This window comes from Lagopus leucura, unplaced genomic scaffold (genome assembly GCF_019238085.1).
Source record: "Lagopus leucura isolate 7727_CA_CO unplaced genomic scaffold, USGS_WTPT01 Super-Scaffold_73, whole genome shotgun sequence".
Lineage (NCBI taxonomy): Eukaryota > Metazoa > Chordata > Aves > Galliformes > Phasianidae > Lagopus > Lagopus leucura.
This window is the reverse complement of record NW_024962252.1, coordinates 27,247,458-27,271,623: the sequence shown is the minus strand read 5'-3', so window position 1 is coordinate 27,271,623 and position 24,166 is coordinate 27,247,458. Positions and strand designations below refer to the sequence as shown.

General features: G+C 42.2%; 1 protein-coding gene across 1 annotated transcript; it reads right to left on the bottom strand.

The window, feature by feature from the left end:
* Positions 1 to 212: 212 nt before the first annotated feature.
* On the bottom strand, positions 213 to 23,940 carry NT5E (5'-nucleotidase ecto). The gene is made up of 9 exons (XM_042895194.1): positions 23,629 to 23,940; positions 19,136 to 19,358; positions 13,323 to 13,511; positions 11,049 to 11,246; positions 9,914 to 10,065; positions 6,355 to 6,463; positions 5,665 to 5,814; positions 3,931 to 4,131; positions 213 to 2,307 (listed from the first exon to the last, which is right to left on the bottom strand). Exons 1-9 carry the CDS (start codon positions 23,938 to 23,940, stop codon positions 2,150 to 2,152), a joined length of 1,692 nt encoding a protein of 563 aa, XP_042751128.1. The 3' UTR covers positions 213 to 2,149.
* Between the last annotated feature and the right edge of the window lie 226 nt (positions 23,941 to 24,166).

Genomic DNA, 24,166 nt, shown 5'->3' with positions numbered 1-24,166 from the left:
GTATCTGTATTTTTATTTTATTTTCTCTAGCTGTTATCAGTGAAAGTCAGATTTATTTCCCCAAAGTCTCAGTGAGCAACAGTACAGGATGATATAAAATAAGGCATAGGCTTTGCTGAAGGTGCAATTATTGTTGTGTTCCTTAAAGGACATTTAGAAGAACAGACTAGGATTACAGGGTTAGAAAAGAAGACAACATGAGACAACATGAGTCTGTTCGTAACGTTTTCTAAAAATTTATTAGTACAAAAATGTGTGGAAGATTTTTCCAGTAAACCTGTATGTGTTGGCTCAGCCTTCCTGAAAGGGATTGTGCAAAGGAAACATGCAGGGATTTTAACAAGTTTTAATCACAGAACAACACAGAGATATCTTCATATCTTAAACATTTCTTGAGATTTTGCTTTTCAGACAATTCCTCTTTTTTGCTTTTACAAATGATCCAAAATAATTAGTATTTATAATTAAAAGCATTAATGTTCTTTGTCTATACAGTTTGCATTAACTGTCTGTATTGCTTTTGTAAACCTTTTCTTGCTGCTTGCTGAGAGAAGGTGTAGCTGTGTTGTTTCCCTCTGCGCACACCAAAGGAGTTTGATCTCACTTCCTTTTTTGTTTAAACAAACAAACACAACAAACCAAACAAAATACGTGACATGCAGATACAGCTCAAAATCTGATGTGAGGGTACAGCTCAGTCCATACACAGTGTCTCTGTTATTGGCTTTACCTTGCTTTGGGGAAGACCATTCTGTAAACCAATAGCTTTAGGAGTTACATTGACAAGTCACCCCTGCCGCCAAGGTCGGCTGTTCCTTGCCTCCCTGTTCTAACCAGGGAGGTTAGAACAGTTTAACCAATGCAACTCTGTAATCAAATCTCTTCATGCACAACTCTTGAATTTATGTGAATAATCGTTTAGATCTTGAAATTTAAACACACTGCAGTTCCCCTTAATGTGCTGCACCTTCTCCATGTAGTCTGTGGGCATCATGTGTTGAAGAGGTGAGTAACTTGGCTCTTGATAAAAAGTGTCATTTGCTTTCCAGAAAATCAAGGTAGGTTTATTCAAAATTCTTCACATCCGTTTAATAGAGCAGTAAACAATATGGAAGTATGTTGATGTCAGTTCTGAATGGAACTTCACATTTATCTTATTTCTGACTCGATCCTCATCAACTTGGCACTTACAGCTGGGTTTTTAAAGCAGTCTATCCGTATAGGAAAGAGGCTTTTGAGTTATGATTGCTGCTATGATAAGCCAGGTTATGCTGTAAAAAGCCCCATTACTGGGAAGCTTCCAAAGGATTCCATGGCACTGCAGGCATCTGTGTGTATCTGGTGTCCTCTGTGAACACTGCTGGTACTGGTAACTGCTGGGATTCCTGTCTGAGTGTAAAATGGAGCATCTGTCTAGAAAATAAGCTTAGATATTTTGTTCTGACTCTAGCTATAGTCCCCACATCGGTTCGTGTTAATTGGTGAGGTTATATATTTGATTTGTCAAAATTTATTGAAATCAAATCAAGCTTTATTAATGGAAAACATGAGTAAGCTGCTGTGTCTTACAAAGTAAAATGCAAATCACTTTTTAAATTGCATATAAATGGACCGATGCTTTTAATGAGTTTAATCCAGCTCATGTAGGCATCAGTGCAGGTAAGATAATAACTGGAAGTAAGCTAGATTTCTGAGATACAAAGCTTGAACCCTGACTGGAGGTCAAAGAGAAGTGTGTGTGCTTATGATATATCTACTTCTAGAAGCTCATTTACATTACTGGAATCATATTCTTGATCAAAGTCACTGAAGCAGCTGGAAGAATCAACGAGTTTAAGAGATCCTGTTTTGGTCAGTGGTTGTTTTGTGATGAAGCATTGATACTTTGCTTCTTGAAACCTCAACCTGAATGGTGGGTGACGCCGGTTTGTGCTTGCTCTTTCAAAGTGAGGAAAGCCATGAATTCTGCCCCAGACTCACTTCAGAAATGGATGGGTCAAAGACAGTCCTTGCTATTAGTTGACTCCGTGCAGAAACTCAAACATTTGTTTTAAGGTTTGGGAAAAGAGAACAGTCCTCTTCTCCCCACCTCAGCACCATCTCTGTCCTCCACCTTTCTTCCAAATGTAAACACTTGAGGAAAAAAAAATCAGCAATGCCAGAACGTTACAGTGAACAAAGCAGAAATCAGAGTAAGACTTCCTTGGATAAGGCTCCCAGAAGAAAACTTTATTCGACCTTCAACTGCTGGGTAAACTCTTTTCATTCTATCAAGATAACGGGAAACAACCTCGATGTCAGGTTCACCTAAAACAAGCAGAAATGATGAGCATTCTCTGCAGCAGCCAAGCCCTGCACCCAATTTAGAACTCCAGATTTAGCACAAGCCTTACCGACTGGCTTTTATATTCATGGCCCTCCTGACTCAGGCAGCTTACTGTCAGAACAGTGTAGGGTGGGCAGAGAGTTGGATTTTATGAAGAGATAAAACCACCACTTTGTGATGGCTTGTAGCAGAAAGTTTTGGTGAAATCATATTTAACTGGAGAACAAAACCTTTCAGTTGGCTGGCTTTCTTGTTTGCTTCTGTTACAATGGAAATTTGGGTAGTTCCCACCTCCTTTGGATAGAGTGCTATAGAGCTGGCTTTCTTTTAAGAAGAATGTCCGATCTGGGTATTGCTGTGCTGCACACAAAAATTGTCTACGGTCAAATATCCTCATGAGTTACTGCAGCCACTGTCTCCAGTGGGCTCTTTCTGATGCAGACTCTTGGACTTCTGAAGTGCCACACATCCCTTTTCAAAGTAATTTCCATTTTGCTCCACTGACACATGGAAAGATGCTGCAGGAACCTTTCAAACTGGTCACTTTTCACTGCTCCTACTGGATATATCTCTGTGAATTTGTTTCTGCATTATTTATTAAAACCTACAGCCCCTTGTATAAACTGTGGGCTGAATCTGACTGTAAATGTTGCTCCTACTTGTGAGAATCAACTTTAAATTGAAACATCCTGACAAACCAAAAAATAGTCTGTAAGAGAGGTCTGAAAGGAAGTGGTTTTTTGATAGTACAAACATGTTTAACTAAATCACCAGAAGTATAATCACTCTGGGATCAGAATGCACCAAGTGAAAATTCTGTATGATGCAGACGTGATCCTAGAAGAATTTTTTTAAATAGGGCGTTTCTGAAATCACAGAATGTATATAATGAATTTCAACCTCAAATACTTTAAAAGTTTCCCTTTATCCTAAAAGATCCTCTCATCAACCATATGCAGACTTACCTAACAGTTTGTGCTACGATAAAGGATCTTAATACAGCATTGGGTATCACTTCTCTCTGTAGCATGGCTTCTGTCAGCACCCCGAGTGCTACTGCCTTACAGCATCATGCTGCAGAGCTCATGAGAAGCGTGGTGCTGTTGGGGTGTGGGCTGATGCCCCCTCCTCTGGTGGTGCTTGCTTGAGCTCTATGTCCTGGAGTAGCAGAGGTGGTCATTCTGTCTGCAAATACCTCCACAGAGTGCAAATATGAGGTCTGAAGGAAATAGCACCTTTTGTTCAAATGCACTGTTGACTAATTAGTGCAAACGCAAGGCAGCACGCAATACTTACTCTCCACTGTGTTTGTTTTGTTGTTTTTTTCTTTTTTTCTTTTTCTGTGGTTTACTATGATTCCAGAACTGTGCTCTTAAAAGAGCCAAATGGATGAGGCTCACTTTCTTTGGGAAACTTTTGAACTTATTGAAACATTTGTGATTTAACTGAAATTAAAAAGTGTAATTGCTGACTAAAACCAAAACTAGCACTCCAGACCCATCAGATTAGAAGCAAGTTTATCCAATAAAAGCAAAACATCTGACACTTTTCCTACAGAAAGATCTTTTAGGATTTGTCTGCTACATTCTCAGAGCGGTACTTACCTTTGCTGTATGCGAGGTGGTTGTCTCTCAGCATGTGATAGCCATCTCCACCAAACAGCATATAGGACGGAAGAGTCACATTGTATATTTCATCCATCTGCAGTGGGACGTAGGCTGGGACTCTGCAGGCTGTGCAAAGCACTTCTATGCTAACAGCTCTGTTTCCTGGGGCTCTGGAGAGATCATAGACCACGTGGATACCTGCAGGAAATAGGTTTGAGTGCCTCTTTAAGCAGTGCCTGTTGAACACATGGCACTCAGCTGCGTCCTCCATCATTTTTAAGATTCTATACATTTGATTCTGTGACTGAGGTTATATTGGTTCAAGGGATGCCAGCTAACGTCCTGTTTTCTTAGTACTCAAATCAACTTTTATGCAAGAAAACACATGAATTTAGAGAATTGCTGAAATACTGCCTTGCCTCACTTGTGTGATCACCTGCTCTTTTTACTGTAATTCTCCAGAAACGAAACTGCAAGGTTGAGAATACTGTCTCTGATTGCTGTCAGCATCTGCTCTCTCTTTCCACTGTCTTGTTCAGTGAAATGACTTTTCAAGCCAGGCAGCCTATTATGGGTAACAAGCGCTGTCCTGAAGAAAAGAGAGCTAAGCCAAGATTGAATGTTGCAGCTCCTACTCACTGTAGGAGAATGAATGTTTCTCACAGTGAGCCCTCCTTGTGCAAAGCCTGGGTAGGGCTAGGTCGTGAGAACAGCATTACCAAGAATCTGCTGCTCAGGAAGCCACTAACAGCCAACCTAAAGCACAGCAGCTCATCTGACCTTGGCTCTCTTCCTTTCTGCATCTTCTGTCCCAAGCCCTTTCCAGAGCTACTAGGTATCTTTTCTTCTTTCTTTGTAAGACAAGGCAGTGCTGCTGCCTTACCCTGGCGGTAGGTAACTCATTGGTAAGAGCACTTGCCACCTGTGAGATGCAGGTTGTGTCTTTGTACATAGGGGTTCTGGATCTCGTGAGGGCTGAGTGCCCCCAACACCAGGCTGTGTGGGGAGAGACAAGGAGGGAAGTTGCTTGGCCTCTGCCCTTGGGCCTGGCTTTTCTGCTATGTAAACAAAGAAATCTGTGCAGTATCGCAGGCAGAGCAGGAATAAACATGCCTGTAACGTAGCACGCATCTGGATAAATATCTGGGGAGCTGTGTTTCAAGAAATGCATGCTTTTAATATTAACTGTTTGTCTCTAAAATATTTAGAAATACTCTGGAGCAATTCCATGGTCTGCTTGAGACTAATTCTAAACACATCCCCAATCATTAGGCAATGGCACAAACTGATTCTGATAAACCAACAATGAGCAGCAACCAGCAGGAAAGTCTGGTGTGGGGTATGAGGTAGGCTGTTGGTGAAGAACTGAGAACAGGAGCTTGTCGCTGCGATTACTGTGTTAAAGCTCTACCTGACCATGCCTTCCTGTAGTTAATTAAAGCATTGAGCTGCTGTTGCTTATGGGTTACTGAAACAACAGGGAATCCTGTCTCTGCTGAAGAATCATTGATAGCTTATGCGCTGTGGGGCTTGAGCAGCTCAGCTAAAACATCTTCAGGATAAATAGTGTCAGTTAGCTGGCACAGATGAAGCACGGAGCTGGAGTACGCTGCCAGCTTGCTTTCCGTTTTTAAACAGGCAATGCAAAAGTCTCTCAAGTGTCAGACAAACACGGCCTGTGGAAAGGAGGGCTCTTTTAGAAAACCAAGGCAAGGAAGGAAGAAAGCATACCTCCAACCTGCAACAGCTCTCCCGTTCCTCTTCCATACCTGCGCACGCTGTGCTCAAAAGCTTCTTTCAGTGTGGAACCTTTCAGCGTTACCAAATCAAAACGACCTCCAAATGGCAAAACAGACAGCAAATCTTCCATAGTGATGCTACCTGGGAAAATGAGACTTTATTTACATTGGTTTAGGAAAAATAAAATTACTATCTTTAACTTCGGCAATTTTTTCAATTGCTTAGGATGAACTCATGTAGCCCTGAAGAAAGATTAAGCTAAAGTGAAAAAATGTGTTTGTTTTCAATTTCCATTTATCCAATATCAGGAAAAAGGGATCTGTAAAATGTCAAGCATTCAGAAAAAAAAAAAAAAAAAGATTCATGGCAGACTACAGAGAGCTTGCAGCAACCATAGCATATGTCCTTCTACAGTAGGAGGTGAAGAACAGTAGGAGGTGAAGCTACTGTCTTCCTTTGTCCCACGGCAGCAAGGTGAGAATGAAATTATAAAAAGCACTGTGTATAAACAATACTAAAAACTTCTGATGTCAGCTTGAATGCAGTTGCACTGCAACAGTAGAGAACTATTTCAGAATGTCCCATCAAAACAAGCCCATTCCTAACACTGTGTTCAGGCTTGCATAATAACTTGCTAATTCTTTCTTGAAAAGCCAGCACTCAGCACGTAACTCTACGTACCATTAGCACTCCGTTCATCGATGGATGCCCGTATCCCACCTCCATTCAGGATGCACAGTGAAACATGGTTCCATGACTTTCTATCTGGACGTCTGACATTCTCGTAAAGCTACCAAAGGAAAACGTTTAAACTGATTTTTAGTCTTCGCTGAGTCCAGGCTGCGGATGTTTACACTCTGAGACTGGAAACAAGCAAAAGGCTTTCTGTCTTCAGACAGAAAATTAATATTTTCTGAATTGAATTAATAAATTCAATATTACCTTCATACCGACTGTAAAATACTGATTAAAAAAAAATATGGCAGATCACATTATTTTGCTTTTTTAAACTATTAACAAGAAAAATCCTTGCCTTTTTCTTGAGTGAACCTTCAACTTTTCCCATGGTCTGTGTGTACATAACATTACCAGGGAAAGATAGATGAACAAAGGATGATTTTTTTATGATTCAAACCATTGTGAGAAAGAAGACAAATTATTTGAGCACGTTTGGAGAATCAGAAAGTAAATAAAACCTTAAGTGCAGCTGTACACTACAAATATGCTTGGGAATGTACTGAACAACTGAGCTCCTGTTGAACATTGCAGGGAATTAAGATTTTTCAGCTTCTTTGAGATTGGTTTTTGATATTTAGAATGCTGTTGGCAAAGAAGTGAGATGTAGAAGAGTGGTGGAATATGAAACAGGCATGTTAGATCAGACCCAAACATCTACTTCATGCAGCATCATGTCTGCAACAGTATCCAAACTGTAACAGAAGCAACTTGCAAGGACAAAACAGAATCTGCTTGACACATCATAAGTAGTCAAGAAAGTAGAGGTCAGGGATTTACTCTGTTGCATAAGGATGACAAGCCTGCAGAATCCATCATTAGAAATAACTGATTAGAAAAGGAAGAGTTAAGAGAAAGGAAACAAGGGTAATGGAAGGGATGGACTCATTTCCATAATGGAATGGCTATTGTTATGTCTTTTCAGTTGCACAAAGAGACAACTACAGGAAGGGCATGACAGAAATCAATAAATATCAAGAAGGGCATGTGGAAGTTGGATAGGAATCAGCGTACTTTCTCATTTCAAGAATAATAAAAGGTGGAAAAGATTCAGTGAGGGGGTACAAGGATGGCCAAAGACACTGAAACACATCTGATCATGGAATGCTGACGTGAGCTAGGACTGTCTGTCCTGGTCAAAGACAATGGAGGAAAAATATCTGACATGCATAAGACGATGAGTGGTGTGAAGAGAGTGAAATGTTCCAGTGCAAGGACGGTCTGTTGGCCTCCAGCAGGCATCCAGCCAGGGCACAGCAGGCAGTAGATTGGAGAAAGCAAAGATACACAGGTCAGCTGTGGAACGCCCTGCCACCGGATGCTGTGAATGCTGAACAGCGGAAAGGCTCAAGGGGGTGGGGCAAGTTGAAAGAAGTTCCAGTGGTGAATAGGGAATACAAAGGTGCTGCTTCTGCCTTGGGAGCTCCCATGAGCTGCAAGCTGCTGGAAGCATACTGGAGTACACACTATCTCCATAGGCTTGCCATACGAATGCTCTGCCCTCACCACCATCCCTCAGCCACTTTCGGAGACGAGCCGCTGGGATGGATTTTCCTGTTTTCTGCTCTGGTTCATCCACTTCTTTTCTGCATCCCTTCACTGGATGTTTTGTGACTTCTCACTTGTAGGTGCAGAAATCCTTTGTTGCTCCAGCTTAGTGCTCACTTAAGTGCTCACTATTCTCTGAGTCCAAATCCATTCTTGGTTCATAACTCATACTTAATGAGTTGATTTTGCCTGTTGCTGATTTTTTTCAATCTGAACTATATCTTCTGATTTAGTAATTGTCCTAGAACAGACATCATGATTATAAATCTGTAATTGCTCAGTACCTAAAAAAAAAATGTTTAAAATGTGCTCCTACACTCTGCTCTCTTAGCCTTGAACACAGAGGCAATTTAGAACAAGAGTTTACATGCTCCAGTTAACAATTCAGTCATTTCCCCTTTGAGTTCCTTCAAAGTATTTTGTAAAATGCCATCTATATCTGTCAACCTGTTACTCAGATCACATTATTTTGCTTTTTGCAGCCTGTAACAGACCCTGTTACAGGCTCCTGTTGGAGAAGCATTGCTGAACTACATGGACCTCTGTTATGAACAATTATTTAAACAATCTTTCCATGTTTCTCAGTCTCCAGATTTCCCAGTGTGACTCTAAATATTCAAGCCTGTGTTTCAGACAGGTCTGTTTTATCCCTTGATACCCCTGAATGCACAGCACCAGACAGGAAAGCAAATGTAGAAGTTGTATTGCAAAGAACATAAAAGGTAACCCATGTGGATTTATGACAAATGCAGATGGTTGACTACAGTCTACATTCCAACACACAATGTGTATCAAGAAAGTCCACAGACTTCTGAAGGACAATGAAATTATTTTCTTTAATCTTAAAGAGTGCCAAAGTATTTGATCGCTTTTTTTTCCCCAAATAAATATATAGTAATATCTAGTACAAAGCAAGGTACTGCCATTTTAGCAGAACTGAATGCAGAAGCACCAACTCTTAATCTAATCTGGAAATCAGCCCATGTACTATAAACTATCATAAGGATTACAGTGAAAGCCATTCCACGGACTCCATGGACTGGATAAACAGCTTTTGGGAAATATGTAAATAAAAAGGTATTATTAAGTGCAGTTTGATTTTGTGGCAATGCAAGTGGAGATCTATGGCAATTCTCATTTTCTGAAGACAGTCGCATCGGTAAACGTTCCTCTCTGGAGCACGCAAAGGAAATGGTGCTATTGTGGGAGAGTAAAACAACCCAAACCAGTTGGTTTAAAACTGGTAAGAGACTTCTGGTATGATGTGATGAAGCACAGTGACACCTGTAGGAGCAAAGCAAAGCTCCAGGATGGGGTGCTGGGAACACTAGGGTCTCCCCATTGGTCCGCTAAGGCAAGCCTACTAGCCAGGGCCTGTCCAGGAGTAGGAACCAGGAGTAGGGCAGCCAGAATCACTGGTACCAACTGGACACTGGACTGTGAGGAAATGGAGCCTGACCCTGGGGCTGGCACTGGGTCCTCAGGCAGGTGGGCAGGAACAGTGAGGGCTGGCGGTGCCCTCAGGGCTGGAAAGCACCCTAAGACTTTGCAGCTCCTGAGACCTGGCTCTGTTTCACAAAAAGTCCATAAAAGGGCACTGCCAGCATTGGCTGAGACAAAGGCACTGGGCACACTCACTTGTCAGAGTGAGAATCACAACAGCAGAGTCATGGGCAACTGAGCTGGCTCTCCCCCTTTCTTAAAACTGCAGCCTCAACAGAACAAACAGTTCTCTATATGAGGGTCCATATTGAGAATAAACTGCTCCCTGCTCTACAAAGCGAGATTCACTGCAGCCTTGCTCCTGCCAAGTCTTTCAAAGGAAGTATGACATGTTAAAGGGACAGAAAGTAGCAGAGAGCCCGTCCAGGGACAGTTCAGAGACTTGGAGCATTTCATCTGATCACCCTGGAGTAATACATAGATGTGATTGCCACCTGTGGAGGTAGCTTCTTACCATAGCATCACAAATCAAGTTCCCCATGTTGCATTCTTGGAAACGGCATGCTTCGCTGGTACCGTTCAGATAAACACTAGTTGTTCCAATCTCTTTAGAATAATTCCCCAAGTTTTTCCTCCACTTTTCCACTTCTTCTTTAATCTGCTCATCTTCAGATTAGCAAAACAAAAAGTGTGAAATGAGCAGTGCACGCATTTTCAATGTATACAAAACTTACAAAAAAAAATAATAATAATGCTGTGTGTTTCTGAAATTTTACCCTTTTCCTAGAGGCTTTTCCAACAATATGGCATCCACACTCATTCTAAACAAAGCTTAGGGAGGGAGGAGGCAGAACTGTACAAACCAGTGAATAAGTTATTCTCTTGTCACAGCAAGGCCCTCTCTTCTATTCCCCTTACACATATTTTCACCCTGTCCTGCTCCTTCTGAGCAATGGGGTTTCTGCCATCTGCCTTGATAGATGGCAGATTCTATTCAAGAATTTGTAATACACAAGTGAGCCTGGTCTTTACTTTACATCATCTCTTCCCCCCCCCTTCTAAAGTTAGCTCCTTTGCCTTTAATGCTGTGCTAAAAGGAATACTTGCTCAAGTATCAGTACCAAGGAACAAAGCCATTATAGAAATTAACTCTACACACACATCTTTGCAAATCTAATTCTATCAGAAAACAAACAGGTACAAGAATGTTTGTGTACAGATGTGTCATAACTGCTTTATTGATTTTAAGCCATTTGCTATGTAACTTTGTCAGCAACAGCAACATTTATAATGTTATGTTAAAATTGTACGTTCATGAAATCAGAGCGCCTATCTATCTGAATTTTTGCTTTTTACTGACTCCTAAGTGGGGAGATAAAGTATCACCTGAGTTCCCACAAAAGGACTTTCAGATTTTAAACAAAGACATACATTATTGCATTTGTGTATATTCAAGGGCCTTTCTATGTCACTCTTTAGAAAAGGAAATATAGAGGAAAATGCATACAACAGTGACACAGCCTGAACTCCACGCTGAAGTGAGCTGCAAGTGCAGGAAGAAAGCTGAATTCTTCTGCAACACTGTGCTACATATTTAACACAGAAATACTGGAACTGTAGTAGAGCAAGCAAATTCAAAGTCCACTTACCTTCAGGAACACTGCTGTCCAGCAGGATAGGATTTCCAACTGCTTCAACTACATTTCCTTTCTTGTCAAATGTAACATTCAAGTAACCCAGATATTTTCCATAGGCATAAGCTTGTACCACTGGCACCTTCCTCCCATCATCTGAGTCAACCATGAAGGGATATGGGCCAGCTGGCTGCTCGGTGGAGGGAGGGGTTCCTGCACAAAACAACCACGTAAAGAGGGGCTTCAGCTCATGTGCCCTTCAAGGAATTTTAAGAAGGAATTTCAAATGCCTCCTATCTTTAAAAAAATAAATAGTATATTAAGCAGAACCAACTATGAAAGCAAGTGCACATTTAGTTGCTCAGTTATGTTAATTCAGAAGAGATTATGTCATTTTGAGGACTTGGGCTCTAATAACCACCACAGTGTTTTTTAAGTTGTGACAGTGCACTCCTCCAATGACATCATGTCACAATGGCAACAAAGGCACTTTTCATTCAGATGATCCAAATCTAAGCCTCTAAGTAATACACACACCATCCTCTGGCTGAAAAACCTTCACACTACATTGCTCTGTACCAGCTAGGAAAAAAAAAAAAAAAAAAGATAAGTAAAACATAGAGGGGAAAAAAAATATGTTGAGATAATACACAGAATACCTACAACAGTTCTTTTTTTTTTTTTATCAACACCCAACTGATTTTTACTATACCAAGCTTAGTCTCCAAAATTTCAGACAGCTTGCAAACCTGTTGCAAAAGGAAATTTCATCAGCATGAGAGTTAAGTAGTCATGGATTTAAAACTTACTGCCCTGAAAAGTTTCGAGTGCGTTTAGATGTAAGACCTGTAAGAAACAGATACATTAAAGCAAGATATTTCTGGAGCTCTTGGCTCAATCAGCATAGGCTACTATGGGTTTAGAAACCATGCAGGGGAGGAAGTGGCAAAGCAAGCCATGTAGCAACTGTCCCAGGGTGCCAGCCAACTCCCTGTAGTCTTGATAATACAGCTGAGTAGCATCACACCCTCTGATATTCCCATCAGCACCCTATCACCAGCAAAGGCCCGGGTGGGGTGGCTCCAAGAGGTGTCTCACGTGTGGTGACAGGTCCTGCTGCAAAGCCCCACAGCCTGCTGCTCTTCTCCCTGTTTTCCATTCATGGGAATGCTTCCCTCTTACTCCAATGGGTGAGAGCTGGGCTGCCTGCAGGCAGGGGCAAGTGGGTGCGTAGAAGGGGGAGTGGAAGGAAAGCACACTCCTGACTTCCACTGCTCACAGCACAGCTGGTTTCCTCCCATTCGTGGTTGTTTATGTAGCATGAAATCCGAGGATGATAAGCATGACAAATGTTCCTTCCAGAACTCTAATGCAAGTCATATTCATCTCTAATCCCTCCTCTTCTCAAGAAGAAATGACTGTAACAAATGACAAACTGAACCAAGTTCACAAGAGAACCATTTTTTCTTACTTTTAGCTCAACTGACAGAGTTGGTTTCTTAGAGGAATCCAGGTCCCTTCACTACTTGACTTTTATTTTAGGAAGAATTGAAGGAATCCCGTAACTAATGAGAACCCCAAAGTATTTATATATACAAAAGTGGCTTTAGTTTTTTTTTGCAACTGGAAAAGGAACTGGTTTTGATCTTTTGCCCTTCTCTATTCTTTGAATGAATGGAACATTAGCAAGAGAAAGTTACGCTTTCTGGTCATTATTTTAGTTTCTATCTATGGTTAATGAGTCCTTTGCAAAGGAGTCTGTATTCTGCCATATAAATCCATGATGAATGCACACACTGAGTACTGTATCCATCCTTCATTTTCCCATCTCCAAAACAGTTCAATAAAACTTCAGAAAGAATGCTGTCAGTGGGCAGCAGGCTGCAAATAAGAAAAAAGAGCAAGGTCCTTGCAGGACATGCAGCTCAGCAGTGGAATGTCCTACAACCAGCTGTTGTGTGGAAAGTCTGAAGGGCTCAAGGGGAAATGGGGCAAGTTCAGGGAAGAGAAGTTCCAGTGATGACTAAGAAATACTAAGGAGCTTCTTCAGGCTTGGGAACTCCCTGAGCTGCAAGCTGCTGGCAGCGTATTTGAGTACAGCATCTCCACAGACCAGTCTCTGTTATCACACATTATCACCAAAGGGTGATAGTGAAGTTATGGATAGGTACCAGGTATGAATATGGCCAGCACTGCTGGCAGTAAATTGTGAAAGTCCTCTGAGTTTAAAGAGAAACAGTCAGTTTCAGTTTTGTTTTAGAAATAACATTTCAGCATGAAGTAAAATACCTGTATAGAGAAATGTGTTGGTATGTCCTCCAATAACAACATCCACTCCTTTCACCTTTTGGGCAATATTTTTGTCCACAGTAAAGCCAGAGTGCCCTAGTGCAATTATTTTGTTTACTCCCATTGCTGTAAGTTTGTTCACTTGCACTTGCAATGCTTCAATTTCATCTTCAAAGATTACATCATTCCCTGGGGAAAAAAAAAAAAAAAAAAAAAGGAGGAAGCATGAATAAATGTATTTACAAAGCATCTTAATTACCAGCTTTTTAACACATAAATGTCATATTGGATTCTTTTTTTTGTACAATTAATGGAAATTTGAACGGCAGTGACTTTCAAATGTTCATAATTGGTTCAAGCTCCTAACCTGATCTGAAGTTCTTCTGTCTCTCAAAAATATCTGCACGCGTAGACTAATTCAAGTTTTTGATACTGAAATGTACTTGCCTATACTAAACAAGTTACAACTCCACTTAAAAAAATTAATAATGGCCATTATTTTTACTTTTATTATTATTATTTAGCTGGAAAAAGAAAACAAAATATGTCAAGTGCCTGGGTGTAAATATTTGCACATAGAACTATGAAGCTTTTTTCTTCCCAAATTATATTTCTTTGAGATGTTCCCACTCCACTTGAGTTAAATCTCTCTCTTTTTACTGTACACTCATCTCATTTTTTTCCCCTCTTCTGAGGCTTTAAGCATCAACTACTTCAAAGTCCAGCCTTGTTATACAAATGATCTCATCTAACATGGACCTCTACCAGTAATGCCAAATGGCTGCACAGCAAATGAGCTGCTGTCCCAAAATGAGAACATAAAGAATGGAAAGTCTGGAAAGGAGAAAGCTCTTCCAGACTACAATGTTGGGAAACTCGCAATCTTTGTGAAACGTTTCCGTGCCTGGCTGAAATTATTCTAATGTGACAAACAGTTACAAGAACATCAGACAAATAGGCATTTTCATCCTAGTCATAGTGCTTACAGTTGCGCAAAAGGACTTCCTATGTAAGAATTTCTTCAGCGAAGCTTTAAGAACGGAGTCAACAAACTGTCAGCCTTAACTGTTCAGTGTAGACAACTGAATAGCATTTCAACCCATTCCTTGTCTACCTAATGCCTCCTCTTCCTGTAGTTTTTCAATCAAGCTGTTTTGAAATATGCCTTTAAAGTCAAAAGATTTACATTATTTCATAACAAAGGGAGGAGTGAAACTAATTCTTAATTCAATGCAAAATGTCTCAGGAAATGAAGAGGAAACTGCCACAATAGAAGAGATAAAAGGGGGTTATATAAATTGGTTATCCACCACGCCCGCTGAATAGCTCTACAACTGCCAGAGGGAATCTCTGTACTGCACATTTCAGAGCAAATTGCGTAGAGCATCCCTACATTTTTTTCTTGTGGACCTCTTCTTAGGATCAAAAAGTCAGAAACTAATTGAGGTTTGGAAGGGCCTTCCAGGGGCCATCAACTCCAAAGCCTACTTGGAGCAGGAACTCAAAGCCAGATGAGGCTGTTCAGGTCCTGTCGAAGCAAGTGGAAAATCCGCAGCCTCACTGGGCAACCTGCTTCATGGATTAGCCACTCTTAGCATGACAAATCTTTTCCTTACATCCTGCCATTATTTCCTGTGGTGCTACTAGAGCCCATTGTCTCTTGTCCCTCCTTCAGACCCTTCTCAGAAAGGTCTCTTTCTGTTTTCTTTCTATTAAGACAATGGAAGACACAAATAATGTCCCCCTTAGCCTTCCTTCTCCAGGCCACCAGCTTCAGTCTCTCTGTGGGCTTGACTGAAGCTGGGCCTAGTGCAGAGCTCCTTGCAGGAGACAAAGTCTGAGAAGCGCTCCATGAATATAGGCTCTTCATGTGCTCATCTCATCAAAGAATCATAGAATGGTGTGGGTTGAAAAGGACCACAATGGCCATCTAGTTTCATACCCCCTGCTATGTGCAGGGTCACCAACCACCAGACCAGGCTGCCCAGAGCCACATCCAGCCTGGCCTTGAATGCCTCCAGGGATGGGGCATCCACAACCTCCTTGGGCAACCTGTTCCAGTGCCTCACCACCCTCTGTATGGAGAACTTCATCTAATATCTAATCTAAACCTCCCCTGCCTCAGTTTAAAACCATTCCCCCTTGTCCTATCACTATCCACCCTCGTAAACAGCTGTCCCCCCTCCTGTTCATATGCTCCCTTCAAGTACTGGAAGGCCACAATGAGGTCTCCCTGAAGCCTTCTCTTCTCCAAGCTAAACAAGCCCAGTTCCTTCAACTTTTCCTCCCAGGAGAGGTTCTCCAGCCCCCTGATCATCTTAGTGGCCCTCCTCTGGACCTGCTCCAACAGCTCCACGTCCTTCCTGTGCTGGGGGTCTGGATGCAGCACTGCAGATGGGGCCTCACAAGAGCTGAGTAGAGGGGGACAATCACCTCCCTCTCCCTGCTGGCCACCCCTTTTTTAATGCAGCCCAGAACACAGCCGGCCTTCTGGGCTGCAAGCGCACACTGCTGGTTCACATCCAGCTTCTCGTCCAACAGGACCCACAAGTCCTTCTCCACAGGGCTGCTCTCATGATCTTCCCCTAGTTTGTATAAATACTGGGATTGTCCCGGCCCAAGTACCTTGCACTTGGCCTTGTTGAACCATCTGTGGACCAGCTACAACAGACACGCACACCACAGCGTGGAGATCAGTAGAGAGCAGAGATCTCCAAATGAAGGGCAAGATGTGGACTGGCTGTGACAGCAGGCCGTTCCCTGTACCTTCGAAAGGGATTGCTGCTCTGGGGACATGAGCAATGCTCTCACAGGCTCTCCTTGAGCTAATCATGTCACACCGCACAGCTTCAAGTCTCAGCCATGGCACTGCTTCATCGAATTTAGCTGAAATTGGCCAGCAGGTTCAACGCTTATACAGCAGGGAACTGCAATAGCAATTGAATTTCTCATTTCTCTAAGGCATAAGGCAAAAAGCAACAAACTGCCTAGTGCTCCACTGCGGCTCTTAACTAAGAGTTATTCTGTCAGTATTTCACTTATCTCTCAAGTTATTAAACTGAGGTGACGTCCTCTTCTTCTTTTAGCCAGGGGGAGATTTTCAGATAAAACATCCAAACTGAACTGAGGAAAAGAACTGTCTGCATGTTAAAAATATTACACAAGCCAACCAGAACAAAGTGGATAAATGGAATTTAAAATGACATTTTAGAAAACTGGCCAAGTTGACATTTTTAGTAAATATTTTTCTGCCGTTAGGGTTTTTTTGAGTAAGCTACTTTGGGTTTGTACCTTACATGACTGTGGACAAACTAGATGTATTATTTAATAACAACAAATGGGTGTATGGCAGGTATGTGGCACTTCTCGGGACAGATAAAGACATGAATTATTTTGGGAGTTCACAACATAAAGAATAACAAGAACAAGTCAGACACTCAGTGAGTTGGTAGCATCATATACAAGAATGTCGACCTTCAGATTATCAGACACCGGTCTGTCAGCATATCAAGGTATGAACAACTCATGCAGGACATGTGGCTGGGCATTCAGCTGAGATAGATGCATACAACCACTCTGAGAGGAACTTCAGAAAAACTGCTAATTGGCTCTAATCTATAAATTGCACTGAGTGCTGCCCATCCCTATGGTTTCCCAAAGTAAAATTAACAGTACCTTCAGCAGAGATTAATTGTTCCTTCACAATAGCAACGCTGAGGTTTAAGGACTTCTTAATTTCAGTGTGTTTTAGTATGTCAGCTGTTCTACACTATGAAAAGTACAAGCTTTAACAACAATTTAATAACTGTGTTTTGTTATTGAGATCTAAAGATGGAAGAAATCATACTTTCAAAAAAAAAAAAAAAAGAAAAAATCCGTGGAAAACAGTTGTGTAGGAATTCACATTTCAGCATTTTCAAGTTTCCTATTACAAAGTCCTGAAAATGCCCTAAGAGTGTACAGCATGCCAAAGCAATTACAGCTCAGTCTGAGCAAATTGAACTATCTGAGAGAAGCATGTAGAGATCAGCAAGGGAATGAGTTTAAAATGTACTCTTTATGTTATTCATGGCACTAAGGAATTAGGCTGATACCTGTTTTGCCACTGTCCCTCCTCTACCACAATTTTCTCAGTCTGAAGGACTGCTAGGTCCTAAGTTCTAGTCACTGAGATACACAAACATATTTTGAACTCACAGTTTTCAAAGCTTCCAAATGTTCCTTCACTTCACTCACTGAAAAGGCAAAGCAGAAAGCTATAAAAACCCTGATCACTATAAATGGTAGCTGTTAGATTTTGCCCTGCTGTTCACTTACACTGTGGGATATACTTAGCTTAGTGCTTCTGTAGCTGCTTATACGGAGCTAACAAGCTTTCCCTTCTAATCTTGTCTTTTCTAGTCGTGGTTGCTGATAAAGTGTCTCAGCATATTGAGACATTCAATACAATATTTTTATGTTGCTGGAGATGAATTTAAATGCTGCAAAAATTCAGTCCAACGTTATCTAGATTTTCCTCTAGTAGAGTTACTTGAAAGGAAATCAGCCTGACATCACCACGCCAACACTGTTGTTTGGAAAAGGAGCAGAGATCTACTTTATTAACTGTTAAAGAAGAACAGTATTGGACAAAGTTAGCTGTATGAAGAGTTCTTAGACTCAGCATGATGTCAGATGATACTGGTACACTCTCATGCACTGGTGAAATTCTATTGCCTACTTACACAAAATATGGATTCATTTCCTTTTTCATTAGGGAAAAAAACAGACAGGGCTTCCAAAACAGTATTGAAAAATAGGAGTCAGATACAGAAGTCTATTCTGACCTCATACATCCGCTCCTTGATAGTTTAAACAAACACTGTAAGAATTAAATGGCACGGAAGGAACATTTTTACATTGTAATACTTGAATATTCCTTTTCTCGGGAAAGATATGCATTACTGCTTCAGCTTTATTGATGTCCAATGGAAAGAGACATAATGAAATGGTTTTTTTTCAGTGCTGAAAGATGTATTAAATCAATATTTAGAGCATCCCAGTTCCTTTTAGAACCTACAGAAATCTAAGAAAGAAAGTTGGATTTTCTTAGAATGGGACTGAAGAGTGAGCAAGCAGTGACTCAGATCTCCCACGGCTGATTCAGATGTTTCCATCCTATTTTATTTATATTTATTCACTTCCATTTCTTTTTACTAAAACCAAAAAGAAAACAAAACCCCTAAATTGATGGAATAGTCAGAAATTGAAAAGTCTCTTCCTCATCAACTCCAATTTTACTCATGAATGAAGCAATTGTGGTAAAAGCTGATTTAGTTTAATTTCTGGAAATATCTGAGAGGCCAAAAACATCTTGGGCAACTTCTGCTTTAAAAACATAGAAGCTCTCCTTGATTTTGCTGGTGCTCAAGCATGGAGGCATCCGTGAGTAAAATTGCAACACAGAGCGATGTATTTGCCTCAACACACATCACTCTAGAGACAAGTTGTATTCATGACTTAACACTTCTTTAAATGGATAAATAGCAATATGAATATATATTAAAAAAAAAGTGCCAATAAAACTCCCCAAACCACTCCCCCCTGTTTTCCCACAGTGTCACTGGCCTTCCTATTATTCTTAGATATTCAGTGATGCAAGATAATTAACAAACCTTCACCAGTTTAAAAATGAGGAAGTTAAAATGCTCAATCATACAGGGATGTACCAACAAAACAAGAAACTTTCCATTGAAGACATTCATCATCTTTGGTTCAGACAAGTAGGTAAGCAATAAAGCAGCAGTAAAGGGTACAGACATATTAAAACATACCTGGCTGTGAAAGAAAGGAAGTTTCCTTTGTAGTGTAGCCAATTATGCCTATTTTTTCTGAGTCAATATGTAGTATTTTAAAAGGATGAACGTATTTCATCATTTGATTTCCTAATGGGGTTTTTCCCTTAATGTTTGCACTCAGAATTGTAAAGTTAGCATTTCTAAGTAGAGGATCCAGTAATCCACGCACACCTTCATCAAATTCATGGTTGCCCAAAGCCTGTGAAAAGCAGAAAAAAATGTAAGATACTTCCTCCAATTCAGTATAAATACTCTTCTAAATGACATACAAGGTGTGTTTGAGAAAACCAAGTCCGTGTTCTAGGGAAGAATACAACTGCTTGTCTAAGCCATCACATTTCTGTTTCCCACAAACACAGAAATGTTACTTTTTATGGTTCAGGTTTCTGCTTTTCAGATGTTCAGATATCAGTACGGATGTGAAAGTGGGAATCTAAAATCTAAGTAGGTGCTTGTATTCATAATTAGAATTCATAATTCAGATTCAGCAGTTTTACATCCTCTAACTGTGAAAGGATTAAAAATAACCAGCAAGTAAAACATGCATTTTGTGTAAGGAAAAAAAAATACTGAAAAAATGTTACAAGCCAATCACAATATGTTATCTTTAAATAAAACGTATTTTAAGAGCTCATGCTTGGATTGCAGTTTTAAAAATACATTTATTGATATTTAGCAATAATTCTTGAGGCCACACACCTGGGCCCCCAATTTTAGCACCTGCCAGAAAATCACCACAGAGGGCAGCTATGCAGAAGCTCAGCACACGTGAGGACCTTGTATCACCCTGAAGTGTTAGGAAAGAAAAGGATACATCTATGGAAAGGCAGTGATAGCGTAAGTTGGCGCCTGTAACAAGATTCCAGGTGGCAAATGAGCTGAGTATGACAATGGGGCTGAATTAAGTTAGCCAGCTCTTCTAAACTAAAAGGTGCTCATGATTTCATCCTGAAGGTTAAACAGGAAAAGCTGCATTCATAATCTAAAAAGGCTTATATACCTTCCTGCTCTACAAACACACATCTGTGTTTGTGTTTTTATTCCCCAAACAGACAATACAAAGGAGGATCCTGAAGCCACAACAAACATGGGAGGTCAGCATTTGAGCAGTGAATTGATAATGTCCTTCTTTCTGGGGAGACAAGAATCCTGACTCCTCTGGCCCCAATAGGCAGGGAGCTGCTGGTGTGGTGGGTGCCAAAGCAAGACTGAGGAAAAATCAGGACATCAGCAAGATCTTACATATCTTGCATTTGCAACCAACTGCTACTGCTGATGCTAGTGAGAAGATTGCTACCACTCCAGGGAAGGAGGCAAATGGTTCTTGTGTTGCTGCTTCTGCATTTTTCAAGCAGAACCAAGAACTATCTTGAAGAAAATCCTGACTTCAGAAAATGCAATGTGTTCTGACTGCATACCATTTATAACCAAATACTGACTTCAACCTAATCTGTGGTAAGAAAAAAAAATAATAAAAAAAGAATCAAATCTATGGAAACTCATTTTGATGTCAACTGATATTCTGAAAGAATGGTGACAGACTGATGGAGCACCTCAGTACGGTATCAAGCCATTTGCTTTTGGCTGATGCACACACCTTTTGTTCATCCTAAGTACAAAACTATACCCCAAAACAACTGGTGGCAAAAGAAATAAGAATAGGAATTGTGTATAACAGCCATTAGCACATGAACAAACAAATTAAAAACAAAAAAAAAAAAAACAAAAAAAAAACCAACACGCTTATGAAACCTTGTTTCTCTTGGCTTTGTAGCTTGCATTTATTTCACGTCCATTAGGATAAAAGCTTTAATCAAAACTTTTCCCATGATGTGGGCAGCTATAAAGTCTCTTGTTCATGAGAAGTCACTGGTCTCTAATAATACAGTCTTATTTTTGATGTGGCTTTTCCTCTGGGGAGAAGGATGTGCTGCTCATTTGGGGTTTCTTCACCCAACCACTTCATGCACAGAGCTTCTATGACTTTTTAATCTTAGAGAATAACCCTTCAACAAATCTGAATACACTGATCAATACAAAAATGATTCAAGGGATGGAACACCTCCTCTACAAGGACAGGCTGAGAGTGCTGGGGTTGTTCAGCCTGTAGAAGGCTCCACAGAGGTCTGATAGCTGCTGTATCTAAAGGGGGCTGTAAGAAAAAAGAGGACAGACTATTAAGCAGCATCTGTTGTGACAGGACAAGGGGAAGTGGTTTAAAACCAAAAGAGGGGAGGTTTAGACTGGATGTAAGGAAAGGGTTTTTTACAATAAGGATAGTGAAACACTGGAACAAGCTGCACAGAGGTGTATTGGATGCCCTGTCCCTGGAGACATTCAAGACTGGACCAGACCCAGAGCAACCTGATCTAGCTGTGCACATCCCTGTCCTTGCAAGGGAGTTGGACTAGATGACCTATAAAGGTCTCCTCCAATTCAAACAATTCTATGATTCTGTGACAGTGGGGAATAAACAGAAAGATGCAGGTATACAGCATGTGGTCATATAATCCCCCTTTCACAAGAATCAAAGCTGAAAATATTTCAAAAATCAGGCTTCAAGTTAACATATGGATGCAACTTAAAAGTAAAACTAGAATGCTTCTCTCACACTTCCAGTTACTGCCTTTGTGGTACTTCACATGGATTTCAGTGTTAATCACACCAAAAAGGAAAGCTAGTGGCAAGAGGATTTGGAACACAATACCTAGCTAAACAGGAGAAAATAGGCTTGAATTGATAGGTGGGCACAAATGAGAAAATGAGAAATCTAGAAAAAACAAGTCTGTATGACTTGTGGAACAAACCTGATAATGCTGCCAAGCTGTCCCAAACACTCCCTTGGCTCTCCTGCCCTCATTCTGTAATGATTTCTGTGACTCATGTTCCCTTCATCCTGTTTGCAATCTTACTTTGGTATCTCAGCTTCCAACCATTTTGGTAAGCTACACCTCTTCTACCAGGGCTGTGACTTCTCAAATTCTACTTGCAGAAGCACTGACTCACCTTTCTGCAGCATGGCTCACTCCCCATGCAAGTGGATGACTACTTCACTTAAGGCATTAGCATTCAGTACAAGTGTCTGGATACCTGGTATGGTTCAGATTTTTTATTACTTTTATTTTACTACGATGAAAAAGCTAATGAAGTGTCCTAACTGAACTGCCAATGCTTCCTACATCACATCTTCCTAACACTGGGTACTAGCTCAATATTGCTGATCTTGCCCAAAGAAACAATTTCTAATACAACCAGGACTGAGAGAACTGCAGTCTTGTCCATGGACCAGTCAAACCAGCAACCACTAAGGGTGAGAAAGGGCAGCCAGCAGCAAGATTTGGGAAGGAAAGTGGAAAAAACTATCTTGAGTATCATATTCCTGTGCTCCAGAACTCCAAAGCCTTTCCCAGTTCTGCAGGCACACATTCTTCCCCATTATCACTGGGAGGAAACCCCAGGGCAATGTTAGTTTTAAAATTAAACAGTCCAGGAGGCCAAGCCAACAACAAGCAGCATCCCTTGCAGCACTGCCTGCCTGGCATGAGGTGTGGCAGGAGAATTCATGGGCCAATGCTTCCCCTTCTGGAGCCGGGAAAGGAAAGCGCACTTCTTTCCACAGAAAGCAAGATAAAGAGAGAGGATGCGATTTGCTCAGAGCAAGATTTTCCTCTCAAGCTGTCAGCTGTGATCAAATAACTACACACTCCCAAACGTAATTTCCATCCTTCTCCTCCCTTCTGGTGTTGTACACAAGCAGAACACATTACAGTAATTTTTTATCATTCTGAGAGAAGAGATTTAAGAACATGGGGTGACCACGTCCCCACAACCTCATCCCGAATCCTCAACCTTCCCGGCGGCGCTCAGAGGAGGCAGAGCGGAGGCGCAGTGCCGGCTGCCTCAGGTGTGGTGACGGTCTCCATGCTACCTGCAGCCTGCCGGAGCCGGAGCCGGAGCCACTTCGCACCGGACCCTTACGTTCCCTCACAACCCCGAGACTGGCAGGGCTGGACGCGAGCGGGGGTATTCCGACTAACACCCCAAATCCAAACCCTCTGAAGCAGCGTTGCCACTGTGACCCGGACCAGCCACAGCCGGGCTGCCTGCCCCCAGCATGCATGGCCAGGTGTAATCCCTCGGGCATGCGCTCCTCGACCCGTCAAGCCGGTCTCGGCGTTTTCTGTCGATTCCACTGAGCCCCTCTCCACCAGAGACCCTCCAACCCGCTTGCCCCAAGCCTGTGCCAACAGCGGCTCTTTAGCCGCATCCCAGCCTTTCTGCAGTCTCCGCACACGCTCCACTCTTTGGCTGCCAGCTGACGCCTTTACTCAGCTCAACACTTCTCTTGCCATCCCTTATCCCCCCGAGACACGCAGCCCCTCCGTTGCAATATTCAGCAGAAACGAGCAAGGCGGGCACACACCCGGCCCCCCGGGGAGCTAGGAAAGCCCCGCACCGCTCCACTTTACCATGGCATCGTAGCGCAGGAGGTTCATGAAGTGCACGGCCTCCCGACCCTTGAATCGGGAGAACCACACGGTGCCCTGGTACTGGTCCCCGGCGTCCAGGAGCAACACGTTGCTCTGTGCCGCTCGTTCCGCCGCCACCCGCGCCGCCCGCCGCGCAACGCCACCGAAGCAGCCCCGCGGCCTCTCCGCGCAGCCCCGCGCCTCCACGTGCGCGTGGACATCGTTGGTGTGCAGCAGCGTGAGCCGCAGCCCCGCCGCCGCGCTCAGCCACAGCCACAGGCACAGGCAGAGCGCGGCCGAGCCGTGCGCCATACCGCGGGCTCCGCACCGCTCCGCGCCGCCGGGCGAAGGCGGGGCTCGAGCGGCTCCGCGTGGCTCCGCGGGGATGGACGCGCGGGTGGCCGAGGCTGAGAGCGCAGGAGAAATCAGGTGGCGGCGAGAGGACGAACTCCGGCGCTCCCAGGAAGCTTTGGTGAATGTTTAGTGCGCCGAAAGGAGTTTCTCCAGCTTAGATGAAAGTGTTTGTTTCCAGGGTTCC